Source organism: Microcaecilia unicolor, chromosome 1 (genome assembly GCF_901765095.1).
Source record: "Microcaecilia unicolor chromosome 1, aMicUni1.1, whole genome shotgun sequence".
Lineage (NCBI taxonomy): Eukaryota > Metazoa > Chordata > Amphibia > Gymnophiona > Siphonopidae > Microcaecilia > Microcaecilia unicolor.
The window spans coordinates 57,777,713-57,795,554 of NC_044031.1; the positions used below are offsets into that span (position 1 = coordinate 57,777,713).

The 17,842-nt window shown below is 47.9% G+C and overlaps 1 protein-coding gene across 5 annotated transcripts in view; it reads right to left on the reverse strand.

The window, feature by feature from the left end:
• Window positions 1-17,842, reverse strand: part of NKTR (natural killer cell triggering receptor) — a 364,002-nt gene that overhangs the window by 259,919 nt on the left and 86,241 nt on the right. For 4 of the 5 annotated variants that reach the window (XM_030197676.1, XM_030197654.1, XM_030197662.1 and 1 more), the window contains exon 5: window positions 8,563-8,607. In XM_030197676.1, the coding sequence (XP_030053536.1) occupies window positions 8,563-8,607 (45 nt within the window). Of the gene's footprint in view, window positions 1-8,224; window positions 8,253-8,562; window positions 8,608-17,842 lie in introns of those variants that run through there. The other variant, XM_030197686.1, reaches the window with a different exon arrangement.

Genomic DNA, 17,842 nt, shown 5'->3' on the forward strand with positions numbered 1-17,842 from the left:
TCTCAGTCTGGTGTTCCAGATATAACTGTGGGCATTCCAAGCCTCATTCTGGCACTCCATTAAGCCTCTCTCTGTGCGCTGCCAGAAATTTTGACTACTCTCTTGCAAACAACTTCAAACTGTGTGGGGAAACCCACAAACCTTGAAGTCAGACCTGCAGAATTCCCACAAACCCCTTTTCCTGTGCACCTCTCTAATCCTCATGTGTGGTGACATCACTGATATCACCGATGAAGCTTGGTACACAAAACAAACTGTACCCCAGCAAATTTATCAGAAGCGTTTGGGCCATATCACAGTGTACGCCTGTTCCCACCTGCTGCTGTCATGTGGGACCTCCTCAGTCCATTGATAGCTAGAGCAGAGGTAGGTAACAACTCAAGGGCCACAACTCAGTCAGGTTTTCAATATTTCCACAATAATCATACATGAGATCTACCTGCATACAATGGAAGCAGTACATGCAAATTAATCTCATGCATATTCATTGTGGAAATCTTGAAAACCCAACTGGGATGTGGCCCATGAGGACCGTGGTTGCCCAACACTGAGCTAGAGGAATACAACAAATTGAGGAGGAGAGGGTTGTGAGGATTCAAGTCCTGCTATCTGCAGAGAACACCTGCTACAGGGTAGCTGTTTTCTCTGAGAAAAAGCAGGACTCTGAATTTTCACATATGGGACTCCCTAGTTAAAGGGAAGCAGTGTTGCAACAGGCAAATACCAATATTTTTGGTGGTAATATACAATTTTATTATTTTATGTTTTTTTGTTTTCTTGGAAGTAAGCCTGGAATTGAATGAGAAGAGACTAGGCAGGACAGAATTGGATTCTAAACCCAAAATAGATTCCGGAGGATTGTTTGGCCAAACCTACTGTTGTAATGGGAGTTCCTACCTAGGCAGTTTGAATTTATGGGCAGAAATCTATGTCACAGCTCTATAAATTTCCATTAAGGAGGCAAACCTCAGCTACCAATGCAGCCATAGCTCTGACATTATGAGCCATGATATGACCCTTTAGAGTCAGCCCAGCCTGGGCATAAGTGAAAGAAATGCACTCTGCCAGCCAATTTAAAAGCATGTATTTTGGCGCAATCAAGTGCGCCAGCTGATGTCGTGGGACGCGAGAGAGGCAAGGGGCTCCTGTAAACGAAAAGTGTGGTTCATTAAGATCTGGGAATGCTTCTTGGACAAACTATCCCAGAGAGGGAGAAGCCTTATTCTTAATACATTGTGAAAAATAAGTGAGTGGATGAACACTGAACATATGACAATTCCTGAGGGGACGGGGCGGGGGGGAGGGGGGGGGAGGGGGGGGGAGGGGAGGATTCTGAGATGTGTGGTGAGGGGGAAGGAACAGGTTAGGGGGGGAATAGAGGGGTGGGGGGGGACACAATGTTAAAAGTTTGATGACGGACTATATCATTGGTTCTTACTGTGTAATTTTTCTTATTTGCAACCTTGTACTTGTATATTCATGGATGTGATTGCTTTGGCTTGTCATCAATAAAAATGTTGAATCATAAAAGTGTGTATTTGCAGATGGCAGCCCGCATCCTGTTTTGAGTCAAGAGACACAAAAAGCTGGGTTGACTCTATGGACCTTAGTCTGCACCACACAAAATTCCAAGGCTCTCTTGCAGTCTCAAAGTGTGCAGTGAGCTTTCACCTTTATGGGCAAGTGATTTAGGAAAAAAGGTTGAAGGACTATTGACTAATTACGTGGAATTCTGGCACAACTTTAGGAAAGGAACTATGGATGGGTTCACAAAACTGCTCTATTAAAAATAAATTAGTATAAGATGGTTCAGTTAACAGGGTCTGGTGTTCACTAAATCTACACACTGAACTAACCACCACCAAAAAAAAGAGACCACTGAGTTTAGATACATTAAGTAGCAGGTGTCTACTGGATCAAAACGCAGCCTTCATCAACTGGGTAAGAACATTGAGGCCTCATGACACTGTGGGGGGATTGATGGGAGATTTCATAAATAGTAACATCCACAAAAAACAACTAAAGGCTAAATGGAGATGAGTTTACCCTCTACCCAATGATGATACACTCTAAGTGCACTGAGGTGAACCATTACTGAATTACATAGTAACATAGTAGATGACTGCAGAAAAAAATCTGCCCGGTCCATCCAGTCTGCCCAACAAGATAAACTCATATGTGCTACTTTTTGTGTATACCTTACCTTGATTTGTACCTGTCCTTTTCAAGGCACAGACCATATAAGTCTGCCCAGCACTATCCCTGCCTCCCACCACCAGTTCTGGCACAGACCGTATAAGTCTGCCCAGCACCATCCCCGCCTCCCGCCACCGGCTCTGCCACCCAAATTCGGCTAAGCTCCTTAGGATCCATTCCTTCTGAACAGGATTCCTTTATGTTTATCCCACGCATGTTTGAATTTTGTTACCATTTTCATTTCCACCACCTCCCGCGGGAGGGCATTCCAAGCATCCACTACTCTCTCTGTGAAAAAATACTTCCTGACATTTTTCTTGAGTCTGCCCCCCTTCAATCTCATTTCATGTCCTCTCATTCTACCGCCTTTGCATCTCCGGATCTTAAGACCCACCTCTGACAGATATAGAAGGTATTTGTTGAAGATAGTCAAGCAGTTCTCATATAGGACTAGTGAAAGGATCTATGGCCTCACCCTCACATCAGATGGCGAAGAGCCTCTTCCATTGAGAACCATATGCCATATTCCATTGAGAACCAAATGCAAACCGGGTTAGGAGTTAAAAGCCACATCAAAAAGGTGGGCTTTTAGCTTAGATTTGAAGACGGCCAGACATGGAGCTTGACGTACTGGCTCAGGAAGTCTATTCCAGGCATATGAAACAGCAAGATAAAAGGAAGAGAGTCTGGAGTTAGCAGTGGAGGAGAAGGGTGCAGATAAGAGAGATTTGCCCATTGAATGGTGTTCCCGGGGAGGAATGTAGGGAGAGATGATAGTGGAAAGGTACAGAGGAGCTGCAGAGTGAATGCACTTATAGGTCAATAAGAGGAGTTTGAACTGTATGCGGAAACGGATAGTAAGCCAGTGAAGTGACTTGAGAAGAGGGCTAATATGAGCACAACGATACTGGCGGAATATTAGTCATGTAGCAGAATTTTGAACAGATTGAAGAGGAGAGAGATGGCTAAGTGGGAGACCTGTGAGAAGCAAGTTGCAAAAGTCTAAGCGAGAGGTGATAACAGTGTGGATGAGGGTTCTGGTAGTGTGCTCAGAAAGGAAAGGGCGAATTTTGCTGATATTAGAGAAAGAAACAACAGGTTTTAGCAGTCTACTGAATATGTGTAGAGAAGGAGAGGAAGGAGTCGAAGATGACCCCAAGGTTATGAGCTGATGAGACAGGAATAGAGAATGGGGGAGGAGGAGAGGTTGGTTTAGGGGGAAAGATAAGAAGCTCAGTCTTGGTCATGTTTAGTTTCAGATGGTGCTGAGACATCCAGGCAGCAATGTCAGACAGGCAGGCTGATACTTTGGCCTGTATTTCGGCTGAGATTTCTGGTGTGGAGAGATAGATCTGGGAGTCATCAGCGTAAAGATGATACTGAAAACCATGGGATGAGATCAGAGTACCAAGGGAAGAGGTATAGATGGAGAAAAGAAGAGATCCCAGGACAGATCCTTGAGGTGCACCAACAGACAGTGGGATAGAAGTAGAGGATCCACTAGAGTATACACTAAAGGTACGCTGGGAGAGATAAGAAGAAAACCAGGAAAGAACAGAGCCCTGAAATCCAAGTGAGGACAGCGTATCAAGGAGTAGGCTATGATCAACAGTGTCAAAACCAGCAGATAGATCAAGAAGGATGAGGGTAGAACAGAGACCTTTGGATCTGGCCAGGAACAGATCATTGGAGACTTCAGCAAGCGCTGTTTCAGTGGAATGAAGGGGGCGAAAGTCAAAAGTGGATCAAGAATAGATTGAGATGAAAGAAAGTCAAGGCAATGGCGGTGAACAGCACGTTCAAGTATCTTGGATAGGAAAGAGAAGAGGGAGATGGGGCGATAGTTGGAGGGACAGGTAGGGTCCAATGAAGGTTTTTTAAGGAGTGGTGTGACTACAGCATGTTTGAAGGCATCAGGAACAGTCGCAGTGGAAAGTGAAAGATTGAAGATATGACAGATAAAAGGGATGACAGTAGGAGAGATAGTGTTAAGTAGATGGGTGGGAATAGGATCAGAGGAACAGGTTGTTAGTTTCGAGGAGGAAAGAAGATGTGCAGTTTCCTCTTCAGAAAAGGAAGAAAAGGGGGCAGGGGTTGGAGGGTTGAGAGAATGGACTAAGGGAAGAAGAGGTGGAGGTGACCTGGTTGAGAATTCATGTTTAATCTTGTGAAACTTATCATGAAAGTACTCAGCCAGAGTCTGGGGGGGTGGAAAGTGAAAGGGGAGTTGGAGGTGAAGGCACTTTGAGGAGAAAGTTCAGTGTGGCAAAGAGACGTCGAGAGTTTGAGCCAAGAGAATTTGTCAACTGGATGTAATAGTCCTGTTTGGCAAGTAAAAGAGCAGACTGGAAGGAGGTCAGCAAGAATTTGAAATGTATGAAGTCAGCATGGGCACGGGATTTCAGCCAAAGGCGTTCAGGAGAGCAGGCACAGGAACGTAGGTAGCGGATTCTAGAGGTCAGCCAAGGCTGGGGTTTAGTACATTTTACAGAATAGGGAATGGCAGGAGTGAGAGTATCCAGAGCAGAAAAGAGAATAGTATTATAAGAAGAGACAACCTCATTGACAGACTTGGATAACATAGTGGTAGAGAAGAGATTTGAAACACTGGAGGACAGAGTAGAAGAGTCAATACCCTGAAGATTCCTAAATGTATTGGTTACGATTGGATGGGTCTGGGGAGGACGGTATTTAAGTGTGAAAATTATCAGATGGTGGTCAGAGAGGGGAAGAGTTGAGGTACAGAAACTGAAGAGTGAGCAGTTTGAGAAGAGGATAAGATCAAGACAGTGGCCATTCTGGTGAGTGGGGGCAGTGGAGCACAGTTGAAGATTGAAAGAGGATTTTAAAGCAAGAAACTGAGAAGCATAAGAGTCAGAGGGATCATTGTTAAAATCCCCAAGAATGAGGGAATGAGATGAAGGTTCAAGAAAGAAGGAAAGCCAGGCATCAAAGTCAGTGAGAAAGGAAGAAAGGGACTTATCAGGGGGTCCATAAATGACTGCTACTCGGAGAGGCAGAGGAGCAAATAGACAGATGGAGTAGACTTCGAAGGAAGAAAAACAGTGAGACTGAGGTGGAAGAAGAGGTTGAAATCTACAAGAGGGTGAAAGTAGTAGCCCGACAACAGCTCCACCGCCAACCGGGCGAGGAGTATGGGAGAAAAGATAACCTCCATGGCATAGGGCCGCGACTGAAGCAGAGTCTTCAGGGTAAAGCCAAATTTCAGTTAGGGCAAGCAGATGGAGAGTACGAGAGATAAAGAGGTCATGGATGTAGGAAAGTTTGTTACAGACAGAGTGGGCATTCCACAGAGCGCAAGAGAAAGGCAGAGAAGAAGGGGGGAGGAGAGGAACAGAAATTAGATTGGAGATATCACGGTGTGACCTGCACACATAGGATGACAGCTGATGTGGAGGACCAGGATTGGGATTAATGTCCCCAGCGGAGAGCAGGAGAAGGAAAAAGAGAGTACGGAGAAGAGTAGGAGAGGTATGATGACAGCGACGAAGGCGAGATGTACTCAGATAGAAAGGAGATGGATGAATGGAAGGAAGAAAATGTTGAAGGTTGAGAGCTGAGAAAAAGGAAGAGGAAAAAAAGAGATGGTGAGATGATGAATACAGAGGGTGCATGTGTTCCTGCAGTGTACAGTGGTTTCAGATGGAGAAACAGATTAGGAAGAGACAGTACCCAAGAAGAAAAAGTGTACTGGAGCCATAAGTAGTAACTGGGAGAAAAATAAATGTAAAGAGAAAATGCCCCGGTGCGCGGCACCTAGAGCGGAGGCCCTGAGTGGATCGGAGTGAACCTGGGAGTCACCCCGGAGAAGGCTGTAAGGACATGCAGATGAGCTGCAAGTCCTCCACAGCACCTGAAAGGCAGCCGGGTGGTAGAGCTGGGCACTGGCTGCCTTTCAGGTGCTATGCTAGGATGCTATGCGGGACAAAAGCACAGCTTTCTAAAACTTTTCCCAAAATACTCGTGTCAAAGCCTCCCTTCTAGGGGACACCAAGGAGCAAGTCTTGGAACTCTTGGCTCTTCTCTTTTGAGAGGGGATTCGACCACTATGGAATGGTGAGTATGCTATTGCTTCTCGAACCTTGAAGCCTTCTGGATTCTGCACACAGAATCAACCTCAGAAGGATTCTGTAATTGAGCACTGTCACAGCTTCCTTTGGGGGAAGGGGGAGGGGGAAGGGTTGAGGAACTGTTTCTGCCCTGGGTTCCTCCTTCATCACTAACTGAAATGGGACAGACTGGGCAGAATAAAAACCATGAAAAAGAGCTCCTCTGGTGAGGATTTGTCTCTCTCATGTGGTAGGAGGAATCTGAAGGGAGACCCAGTGGACCTCTTCTCCAAAAAGCTCCCTGGCTCTTCTGACTTCCAAGTGCACTTAGATTCATAGAAGAACTCATCTGGCTAAGTCTGAGCTTCTGCCTGTCTCACACCATTGACAGACTGATCAGGCCTCTTATGGTATTAAAACACTGAGTATTCCCAGTGCCTCTGTAAAGCTTCCTCCCACAAAGCACTGCAAATGGACACTGCTTCAGATGATCTTGACTCCATGGCTTCTCCAGGCCTTAGCACCTACAACGAGAAACAATGTCAAGATACCTTGGCCTCCACCTGATGTTCTGCATCATGCTCCCTCAGCACAGTTGTAGGCTAGGTCAAATCCTGCCTCTTCTTGAAAACGGAATCAGGTAACTACTCCCATGGGGCTCTAACTGATGTTTAATGTCTAGAGTGACATTCTTAATGTTGGTGGAGCCATGGAGACCGATATTTTCAGTGCAGATGAACTGGTCATATTGCAGGAAAGCTTTTCTCTCTACATTTCTCTGCTATGAGCTAAGAAATACAATAGAGGGATCGTGGCTAGTTCCCATGTACTGCAGGCATCATGTGCAAGTATCTGGACATGGTTCTGTTGCACTGGGAACACCTTTTAAAGCTGTTTCTTTTAGGACACATTGCCCAGAAAAATAGCTACAGCGAAATTAATTCGATGGTGACAAAAAAGTACCCCAGATGTGTGCTCAAAGCTGAAAAATAGGCCTAGAGAGCTATGTGCAAAAAGAAAGAAAACTTACAACCCAGCAAAAAACATATCACAAAAATACCTAAAGTCATGCCAACAGTGACAGAACAAAACTTATAAATTCTTTTCACAGAAGTTAATTCCATGGTGCAGGGGTGACCATGACTAAAACTAATCTGAACAGCTCTGCGAGAAAAAAATACTGGGGAAGTCCTGCTTAACAGCAGCAGGTGGGAACAAGAATGCATGTGCGATGAGACAGCCTACACAGTTCTGGAAAAGTTGCTGTTCCCCCACACATAAGGCTCAGTTGATGATATCACCCATGCATGAAGATTCCTGCTTGTCCTCAGAGAACAATACACTCCTTTAAAAGATACAAAAGCTTTCATACATGTGTGGCAGCACTGTTGTGTGCAGGTATTTGTGTGTTATGGGTAGAGAATCAACAGCTACAGATTATGCTGTTTATACATGAGAACAGAATATTCCACTACATGAAATAAGCTCTTGAAAAAGATCTGCATTTTAAACTATTTTATATGTTCAGTTTATAGAACATCCCTACCTAGTTTGCAACAGTTGGGAACACCTGCAAATCCTGTATATTTTCCAAAAATAACAGAAAGAAAAGGAAACTGTGACAGTACCTTTTCTGGCTCTGCATAATAAATTTGCAACAATGCAAACATATGTAAACTACATATTTCTAGCAATTGTATACAAACCTGGTGATAAGGGTGTGAAAGAAAAAAACAAGCGCCATAAGATCTAAAATACTTTCCAAAATGTGATGTAAAAGATGATACACAGCTCTCCAATCTTCAATACAAAAATATATACATATGTATACATTAAATGTGTGTGTATGTATATATCTACTTCTCCAGGTACAAACTGACCATGGAATAATCAGTTTAACTGAGGAGGGTGCATGGAAACAGAGTTTGAATTTGCGTTACTGAGCTTTTGTCTCTTACCTTTTCATTTTGCAAAAGACCACATTCTCTATAAATAAAAGAATATGTTGACAGTTTTAGGCAAGAAGACAGGAGTTTTCAAGAATAAAGTTGCCTAACCTCCATGCTGAAAGTCTTCTTAAACAATAAAGTTAGACTTAGTTTCTTTCATTAAAATTACATGTTACAAAATATTTATCCCGAACTCATGCACATCAACTATATATCATGCAACATCACATTCATGCAGAAGATGAACTATAAATAGACCTCTCCTTGTTTAAAAAAAAAAAATCTAAGGAACAAAAGCTGGCTTTCTATCAGAACTGAAATATAAATCTCAGCTGAGGAACTCTTACCTTTAAAATATCCGCCATAAATAGATTCACCTCCTTTCCCATTACCTGTGAAAAAATCCCCAACACATTTTATAATAAACAATAATACCACTATTACTATTAATACTTTTATTTTCTATGCCCTCTTGTGGTTTTAAGAGTAACCTAATAACCAATTTACAAGCAAATAGTAACACAACAAACTATAGCAGATAAAGATCATCACATGACCCATCCAGTCTCTTCAGTTATTCTACACCCACCAATAAGGAAACCTTCTAGCTGCAAGCCAGAGTAACCACCTGAAAGACTTCTCCCAACTAGGACAGTCCTGTCTTCCTCCTCTTTACTCCACTATCCAGGGTAGAAGTACATACAAATGCCCCCATATAGTTCCCTCCAGCACCTAGCTTTCCCATGCCTAATCAGAGTTCTGTAATAATCTAAATAGCCAGCAACATCTGGCTTCCTGTATAGCTTTCCAGACAAAGCGAATGCTACATACCTGTAGAAGGTATTCTCCGAGGACAGCAGGCTGATTGTTCTCACTGATGGGTGACGTCCACGGCAGCCCCTCCAATCGGAATCTTCACTAGCAAAGTCCTTTGCTAGCCCTCGCGCGCCGATGCGCACCGCGCATGCGCGGCCGTCTTCCCGCCCGAAACCGGCTTGTGCCGGCCAGTCTCATATGTAGCAAGACAAAGACCAGGGAAGACACAACTCCAAAGGGGAGGCGGGCGGGTTTTGTGAGAACAATCAGCCTGCTGTCCTCGGAGAATACCTTCTACAGGTATGTAGCATTCGCTTTCTCCGAGGACAAGCAGGCTGCTTGTTCTCACTGATGGGGTATCCCTAGCCCCCAGGCTCACTCAAAACAACAACCATGGTCAATTGGGCCTCGCAACGGCGAGGACAGAACAGAGATTGACCTAAAAAATTTACCAACTAACTGAGAGTGCAGCCTGGAACAGAACAAACAGGGCCCTCGGGGGGTGGAGTTGGATCCTAAAGCCCAAACAGGTTCTGAAGTACTGACTGCCCGAACCGACTGTCGCGTCGGGTATCCTGCTGCAGGCAGTAATGGGATGTGAATGTGTGGACAGATGACCACGTCGCAGCTTTGCAGATCTCTTCAATAGTGGCTGACTTCAAGTGGGCTACCGACGCTGCCATGGCTCTAACATTATGAGCCGTGACATGACCCTCAAGAGCCAGCCCAGCCTGGGCGTAAGTGAAGGAAATGCAATCTGCTAGCCAATTGGATATGGTGCGTTTTCCTACAGCCACTCCCCTCCTATTGGGATCAAAAGAAACAAACAATTGGGCGGACTGTCTGTTGGGCTGTGTCCGCTCCAAATAGAAGGCCAATGCTCTCTTGCAGTCCAATGTGTGCAGCTGACGTTCAGCAGGGCAGGAATGAGGACGGGGAAAAAATGTTGGCAAGACAATTGACTGGTTCAGATGGAACTCCGACACAACCTTTGGCAAGAACTTAGGGTGAGTGCGGAGGACTACTCTGTTATGATGAAATTTGGTGTAAGGGGCCTGGGCTACCAGGGCCTGAAGCTCACTGACTCTACGAGCTGAAGTAACTGCCACCAAGAAAATGACCTTCCAGGTCAAGTACTTCAGATGGCAGGAGTTCAGTGGCTCAAAAGGAGGTTTCATCAGCTGGGTGAGAACGACATTGAGATCCCATGACACTGTAGGAGGCTTGACAGGGGGCTTTGACAAAAGCAAACCTCTCATGAAGCGAACAACTAAAGACTGTCCTCAGATCGGCTTACCTTCCACACGGTAATGGTATGCACTGATTGCACTAAGGTGAACCCTTACAGAGTTGGTCTTAAGACCCGACTCAGAAAAGTGCAGAAGGTATTCAAGCAGGGTCTGTGTAGGACAAGAGCGAGGATCTAGGGCCTTGCTGTCACACCAGACGGCAAACCTCCTCCACAGAAAGAAATAACTCCTCTTAGTGGAATCTTTCCTGGAAGCAAGCAAGATACGGGAGACACCCTCTGACAGACCCAAAGAGGCAAAATCTACGCTCTCAACATCCAGGCTGTGAGAGCCAGGGACCGGAGGCTGGGATGCAGAAGCGCCCCTTCGTCCTGTGTGATGAGGGTCGGAAAACACTCCAATCTCCACGGTTCTTCGGAGGACAACTCCAGAAGAAGAGGGAACCAGATCTGACGCGGCCAAAAAGGAGCAATCAGAATCATGGTGCCTCGGTCTTGCCTGAGTTTCAACAAAGTCTTCCCCACCAGAGGTATGGGAGGATAAGCATACAGCAGGTCATTCCCCCAGTCCAGGAGGAAGGCATCCGATGCCAGTCTGCCGTGGGCCTGAAGCCTGGAACAGAACTGAGGGACTTTGTGGTTGGCTCGAGATGCGAAGAGATCCACCAAGGGGGTGCCCCACACCTGGAAGATCTGTCGCACTTCACGAGAATTGAGCGACCACTCGTGAGGTTGCATAATCCTGCTCAACCTGTCAGCCAGACTGTTGTTTACGCCTGCCAGGTATGTGGCTTGGAGCACCATGCCGTGACGGCGAGCCCAGAGCCACATGCTGACGGCTTCCTGACACAGGGGGCGAGATCCGGTGCCCCCCTGCTTGTTGATGTAATACATGGCAACCTGGTTGTCTGTCTGAATTTGGATAATTTGGTGGGACAGACGATCTCTGAAAGCCTTCAGAGCGTTCCAGATCGCTCGCAGCTCCAAAAGATTGATCTGCAGATCGCGTTCCTGGAGGGACCAGCTTCCTTGGGTGTGAAGCCCATCGACATGAGCTCCCCAGCCCAGGAGAGACGCATCCGTGGTCAGCACTTTTTGTGGCTGAGGAATTTGGAAAGGACGTCCCAGAGTCAAATTGGACCAAATCGTCCACCAATACAGGGATTTGAGAAAACTCGTGGACAGGTGGATCACGTCTTCTAGATCCCCAGCAGCCTGAAACCACTGGGAAGCTAGGGTCCATTGAGCAGATCTCATGTGAAGGCGGGCCATGGGAGTCACATGAACTGTGGAGGCCATGTGGCCCAGCAATCTCAACATCTGCCGAGCTGTGATCTGCTGTGACGCTCGTACCCGCGAGACGAGGGACAACAAGTTGCTGGCCCTCGCCTCTGGGAGGTAGGCGCGAGCTGTCTGAGAATCCAGCAGAGCTCCTTTGAACTCGAGTTTCTGCACTGGGAGAAGATGGGACTTTGGGTAGTTTATCACAAACCCCAGTAGCTCCAGGAGGCGAATAGTCATCTGCATGGACTGCAGGGCTCCTGCCTCGGATGTGTTCTTCACCAGCCAATCGTCGAGATATGGGAACACGTGCACCCCCAGCCTGCGAAGTGCCGCTGCTACTACAGCCAAGCACTTTGTGAACACCCTGGGCGCAGAGGCGAGCCCAAAGGGTAGCACACAGTACTGGAAGTGACGTGTGCCCAGCTGAAATCGCAGATACTGTCTGTGAGCTGGCAGTATCGGGATGTGTGTATAGGCGTCCTTCAAGTCCAGAGAGCATAGCCAATCGTTTTCCTGAATCATGGGAAGAAGGGTGCCCAGGGAAAGCATCCTGAACTTTTCTTTTACGAGATATTTGTTCAGGGCCCTTAGGTCTAGGATGGGACGCATCCCCCCTGTTTTCTTTTCCACAAGGAAGTACCTGGAATAGAATCCCAGCCCTTCCTGCCCGGATGGCACGGGCTCGACCGCATTGGCGCTGAGAAGGGCGGAGAGTTCCTCTGCAAGTACCTGCTTGTGCTGGAAGCTGTAAGACTGAGCTCCCAGTGGACAATTTGGAGGTTTGGAGGCCAAATTGAGGGTGTATCCTTACCGGACTATTTGCAGAACCCACTAATCGGAGGTTATGAGAGGCCACCTTTGGTGAAAAGCTTTCAACCTCCCCCCGACTGGCAGGTCGCCCGGCACTGACACTTGGATGTCGGCTATGCTCTGCTGGAGCCAGTCAAAAGCCCATCCCTTGCTTTTGCTGGGGAGCCGAGGGGCCTTGCTGAGTCGCACGCTGCTGACGAGAGCGAGCGCGCTGGAGCTTAGCCTGGGCCACAGGCTGTCGAGAAGGAGGATTGTACCTACGCTTGCCAGAAGAGTAGGGACCAGTCTTCCTTCCCCCGAAAAATCTTCTACCTGTAGAGGTAGATGCTGAAGGCTGCCGGCGGGAGAACTTGTCGAATGCGGTATCCCGCTGGTGGAGATGCTCTACCACCTGTTCGACCTTCTCTCCAAAAATATTGTCCGCACGGCAAGGCGAGTCCGCAATCCGCTGCTGGAGTCTGTTCTCCAGGTCGGAGGCACGCAGCCATGAGAGCCTGCGCATCACCACACCTTGAGCAGCGGCCCTGGACGCAACATCAAAGGTGTCATACACCCCTCTGGCCAGGAATTTTCTGCACGCCTTCAGCTGCCTGACCACCTCCTGAAATGGCTTGGCTTGCTCAGGGGGGAGCGCATCAACCAAGCCCGCCAACTGCCGCACATTGTTCTGCATGTGTATGCTCGTGTAGAGCTGGTAAGACTGGATTTTGGCCACGAGCATAGAAGAATGGTAGGCCTTCCTCCCAAAGGAGTCTAAGGTTCTAGAGTCTTTGCCCGGGGGCGTCGAAGCATGCTCCCTAGAACTCTTAGCCTTCTTTAGGGCCAAATCCACAACTCCAGAGTCATGAGGCAACTGGGTGCGCATCAGCTCTGGGTCCCCATGGATCCAGTACTGGGACTCGATCTTCTTGGGAATGTGGGGATTAGTTAGAGGTTTTGTCCAGTTCGCCAGCAATGTCTTCTTAAGGACATGGTGCATGGGTACTGTGGACGCTTCCTTAGGTGGAGAAGGATAGTCCAGGAGCTCAAACATTTCAGCCCTGGGCTCGTCCTCCACAACCACCGGGAAGGGGATGGCCGTAGACATCTCCCGGACAAAGGAAGCGAAAGACAGACTCTCAGGAGGAGAAAGCTGCCTCTCAGGAGAGGGAGTGGGATCAGAGGGAAGACCTTCAGACTCCTCGTCAGAGAAATACCTGATGTCTTCCTCTTCCTCCCACGAGGCCTCACCCTCGGTGTCAGACACAAGTTCACGAACCTGTGTCTGCAACCGCGCCCGACTCGACTCCGTGGAGCCACGTCCACGATGGGGGCGTCGAGAGGTAGACTCCCTCGCCCGCATCGGCGAAGCTCCCTCCGCCGACGTAGTCGGGGAGCCCTCCTGGGAGGCGACGGCAGTCGGTACCGCAGGCGGCACCGACGCCGGTGACCTCACCTCGGGCGATGGACCAGCCGGCGCCACGCTCGACGGTACCGGAGGCGCAAGCACCGCCGGTACCGGAGGGGTAGGGCGCAACAGCTCTCCCAGAATCTCTGGAAGAACGGCCCGGAGGCTCTCGTTCAGAGCGGCTGCAGAAAAAGGCATGGAAGTCGATGCAGGCGTCGACGTCAGAACCTGTTCCGGGCGTGGAGGCTGTTCCGGGCTGTCCAGAGTGGAGCGCATCGACACCTCTTGAACAGAGGGTGAGCGGTCCTCTCGGTGCCGATGCCTGCTGGGTAACGACTCCCTCGGCGACCCAGAGCTCTCGGTGCCGACACGGGAAGGGGACCGGTGTCGATGCTTCTTAGATTTTTTGCGAAGCACGTCACCGGCGTTTCCCGGCACCGACGAGGAGGACGTAGAATCCAGCCGTCTCTTCCTCGGGGCCGAGACCGAAGAAGTTCGATCTCGGGGGGGCTGTACCGCAGGAGCCCTCAGGGTAGTGGGAGACCCACCCGAAGGCTCACCGCCACCAGCAGGGGAGTGGACAGCCCTCACCTGCACTCCAGACGAAGCACCACCGTCCGACGACATCAGCAGACGAGGTCCCGGTACCACCGACGTCGATGCAGTCACCCGATGTCTCGGCGCCGATGCAGAGGGTCGATGCCTCGATGCACTGGCCGCCGAGGATGAAGGTCTGGACGCTGCAGACGTCGATGCACTCGATACCCCCGGTGCCGATGCCGACGAAGAGCCCGAGAACAAAAAGTTCCACTGGGCCAACCTCGCTACCTGAGTCCGCTTCTGTAAAAGGGAACACAGACTACAGGCCTGAGGGCGGTGCTCGGCCCCCAGACACCGAAGACACGAAGCGTGCCTGTCAGTGAGCGAGATTACCCGGGTGCACTGGGTGCACTTCTTGAAGCCGCTGGAAGGCTTCGATGTCATGGGCGGAAAAATCACGCCGGCGAGATCGAAAGACGAAATGGCGAAATTTGGCACCAGCAGAAAAAAGCGGGAAGGAAATTTCGACCAGGGCCTAAGTAAGGCCTACCCCGACGACGAAAGAAAACTTACCGGGGTGAAAAACTCGAACTAGAGGAAGGGAAAAAGCCAAAAGAGGTTTTTTTCCAACACTTTTGAAGCGAAACGAGTCGAAAACGACGCGCGAGGTCAACTGTTTCGGGGCACGAAACGGAAACACAACCGTCCCGAGCGCGGAGAAAAGAAGACTGGCCGGCACAAGCCTGTTTCGGGCGGGAAGACGGCCGCGCATGCGCGGTGCGCATCAGCGCGCGAGGGCTAGCAAAGGACTTTGCTAGTGAAGATTCCGATTGGAGGGGCTGCCGTGGACGTCACCCATCAGTGAGAACAAGCAGCCTGCTTGTCCTCGGGGAAATTCAGCTATGTAAGTACCTGAATTTCCAATTAGAACTTCTAGTTACAGAACTTATAAATCAGCCATACAGGCAAAGCTGCTAGTTTGATTCTAACATCCCAACATGATTTAAACAGCTATTTATTATGGCGCTCTTAGGTCCCTTGTGTAATCCGTCACACAGATCCAGCAATGTGAACACCAACATTTCAGCCAGGCCTTCTATTTAAGTAGAAAACTTGCAGTCAGCAAGACAAACCCAGCAACCAGTCAATTCTATGATCATAACCTTTAGGACAACCCAGCCAGAGTCTGCATTACTCCTATATCTGCTAACCCTTTTTATTAACCTTTGTTTCCTATTCTTTGTACTTTCAGCAACTAAGGATCTGTGCTGATCCTATGCCTTCAAACTCTGTTTCTGATTAACCTGCCACCATTTATCCTGGGCATTCCCTGGAAAAAAAAATAATACTTTCTGACCTCTCTCAATCTACCCCTTCATAGAAACATAGAATAAAATAGCAAAAAACAGTCCATATGGCTTATGCAGTCCATCAATCCAAACCAACTGCCCAGCACTACAATCCCCTCCTCTCCCTCAAAAGATTCTCTGTGCTTGTTTCATGCTCACTTGACTTCAGACTATCCTTGTCCCTCCACTGCCCCCACCCCCACTGTATGTTCCACACATCCACTACCCTTCATTTAAAGAAATATTTCCTTTCATTACTCCTGTAAACCATTTCACTCTCATCTTATGACCCTTGTTCCAGAGCCTCCTTTCTGTTGGAAGAGGTTCCCCTTGCGTACATTTATACCTTAGAAGTAGTTAAAAGCAAAGTTACTCATCTGTATTCTCCAAGGAGAGCAGATACACATTCTCATATGTGGATGATGTCATCAGATAGAGCCCCAGGAAGCAGAAGTATACAGACAGTAAAAGAAAAAGAACAAAAGGGCCTTTGAGAGTGGAACAATCAAGAGTACTTTAATGAGTGGACCCAACACGGATCATGGTTCAGTGTGTATACACCTCACTCAGGGTTAGTGTGAGAAAGACACTCTTGAAAAACAAATAAAAAAAAGTGTTCCTTAAATCATCCAGCAAACACAAATTCAAAGAAAAGATCTGGGTGCGACACAGAGCCAAAACTTCATCGATCAGCTGAGGCGTGGGAAATAAATCCAACAAGAACTGTGAGGCAGGGGGTCGGACACAGTACCAAAAGGACCCTTCCTCTGAAAGGACCTCTGGCTGCTGGTCAGATACCAAGCAGTTGTCCAAATCAGACTCAGAAATACTCATCTACTGAGCTACTGGCCAGGCTCTGGGCATGAGTGCTGAGTGATGGATACCCTCCTGTGCTCCTAGGAAGCTTCCTTCCCCGAAGGGCTGAGCAAAGACATGGTGATCAGGCAGTGCATGAGCCACCAGGATGGACTGGGGCAACATCGGGACCGACACCGATACCCTCAATGCTTCAGCATCGCATTATGCAAGGTGGTGTCCCAGATCCACCCCTCGAAGTCAGGCATTGATAAAGGCTGGGGTCCAGCTGGCAGGATCACCAAATCGATGGCCTAGTCCCGACTCAATGGAGGCTGGCGAGTCCACTCCAGGGACTTGAAAGGAGAGCTACCCTCTCAGTGCAGATGCTTCACGGATACCTATGATGTTGATGCCCTGGTGCTCCCAGCACCATGCATTAATGGTGCTTCTTAGCTTCCGCCCAACATTGGTGTCCCAAAAAAAGTACACAAGTATTGCCATACTGGGACAGACCAAAGGTCCATCAAGACCAGCATCCTGTTTCCAACAGTGGCCAATCCAGGTCACATGTCCCTGGCAAGATCCCAAAAAAGTACAATACATTTCATGCTGCTTATCCTAGAAATATTTGTCAAAAATCTATATGGCTTTTATTTTCTCCTCCACTTCTTAATAACTCAAAAAATATATATAGGAGACTATTATCAGAAACACTTAAATAACATATGTGAGGTAGGGTCTCATACCTTTAAACACGGCTACTATTCACATCACTCCCGTGGTGAATCTATGCTCATGCATCAAAATATAATCATTGACTCGTACCTCCACCGTCCTATGCTTAACTCACACTACAATAAAAATTAATCTATTGTAGAGTATATACAAGGCACTTAGCGTGGCGGACTTGCGCTCCTTTATAACCAGTGTGCCCCGACAGGTGCCTGTTTCGCAACGCTTTGTCAAAGGGGACTCTCACACCGACTAGCCTAAAAAATATCATAACCGTGTCTTAAACATCAAACATCAGTGTTTCTTCAAAAACTTATCTCAGACTTACTATTGTATGTCTCCTCATGGCTGATTGCTGTATGCTCAAAAAATGGCGACTACGTCCTTTAACTGCCAATGTGCCCGGAAACAGCTGTACCTCATATCCTCATCTCATCAACGGGACTGGTGCTTTATACTGATGTTTGATGTTTAATCTAAGACACGTTTATGAAGTGCCTGAAGTGGGAATTGAACTCAGTTCCTCAGTTCCCCAGGACCAAAGTCCACCACCCTAACCACTAGGCCACTCCTCCACTCCTTTAGGAAACCATCCAAACCTTTTTTAAACCACGCTAAGCTAACTGCTTTTACTACATGTTCTGGCAACGAATTCCAAAGTT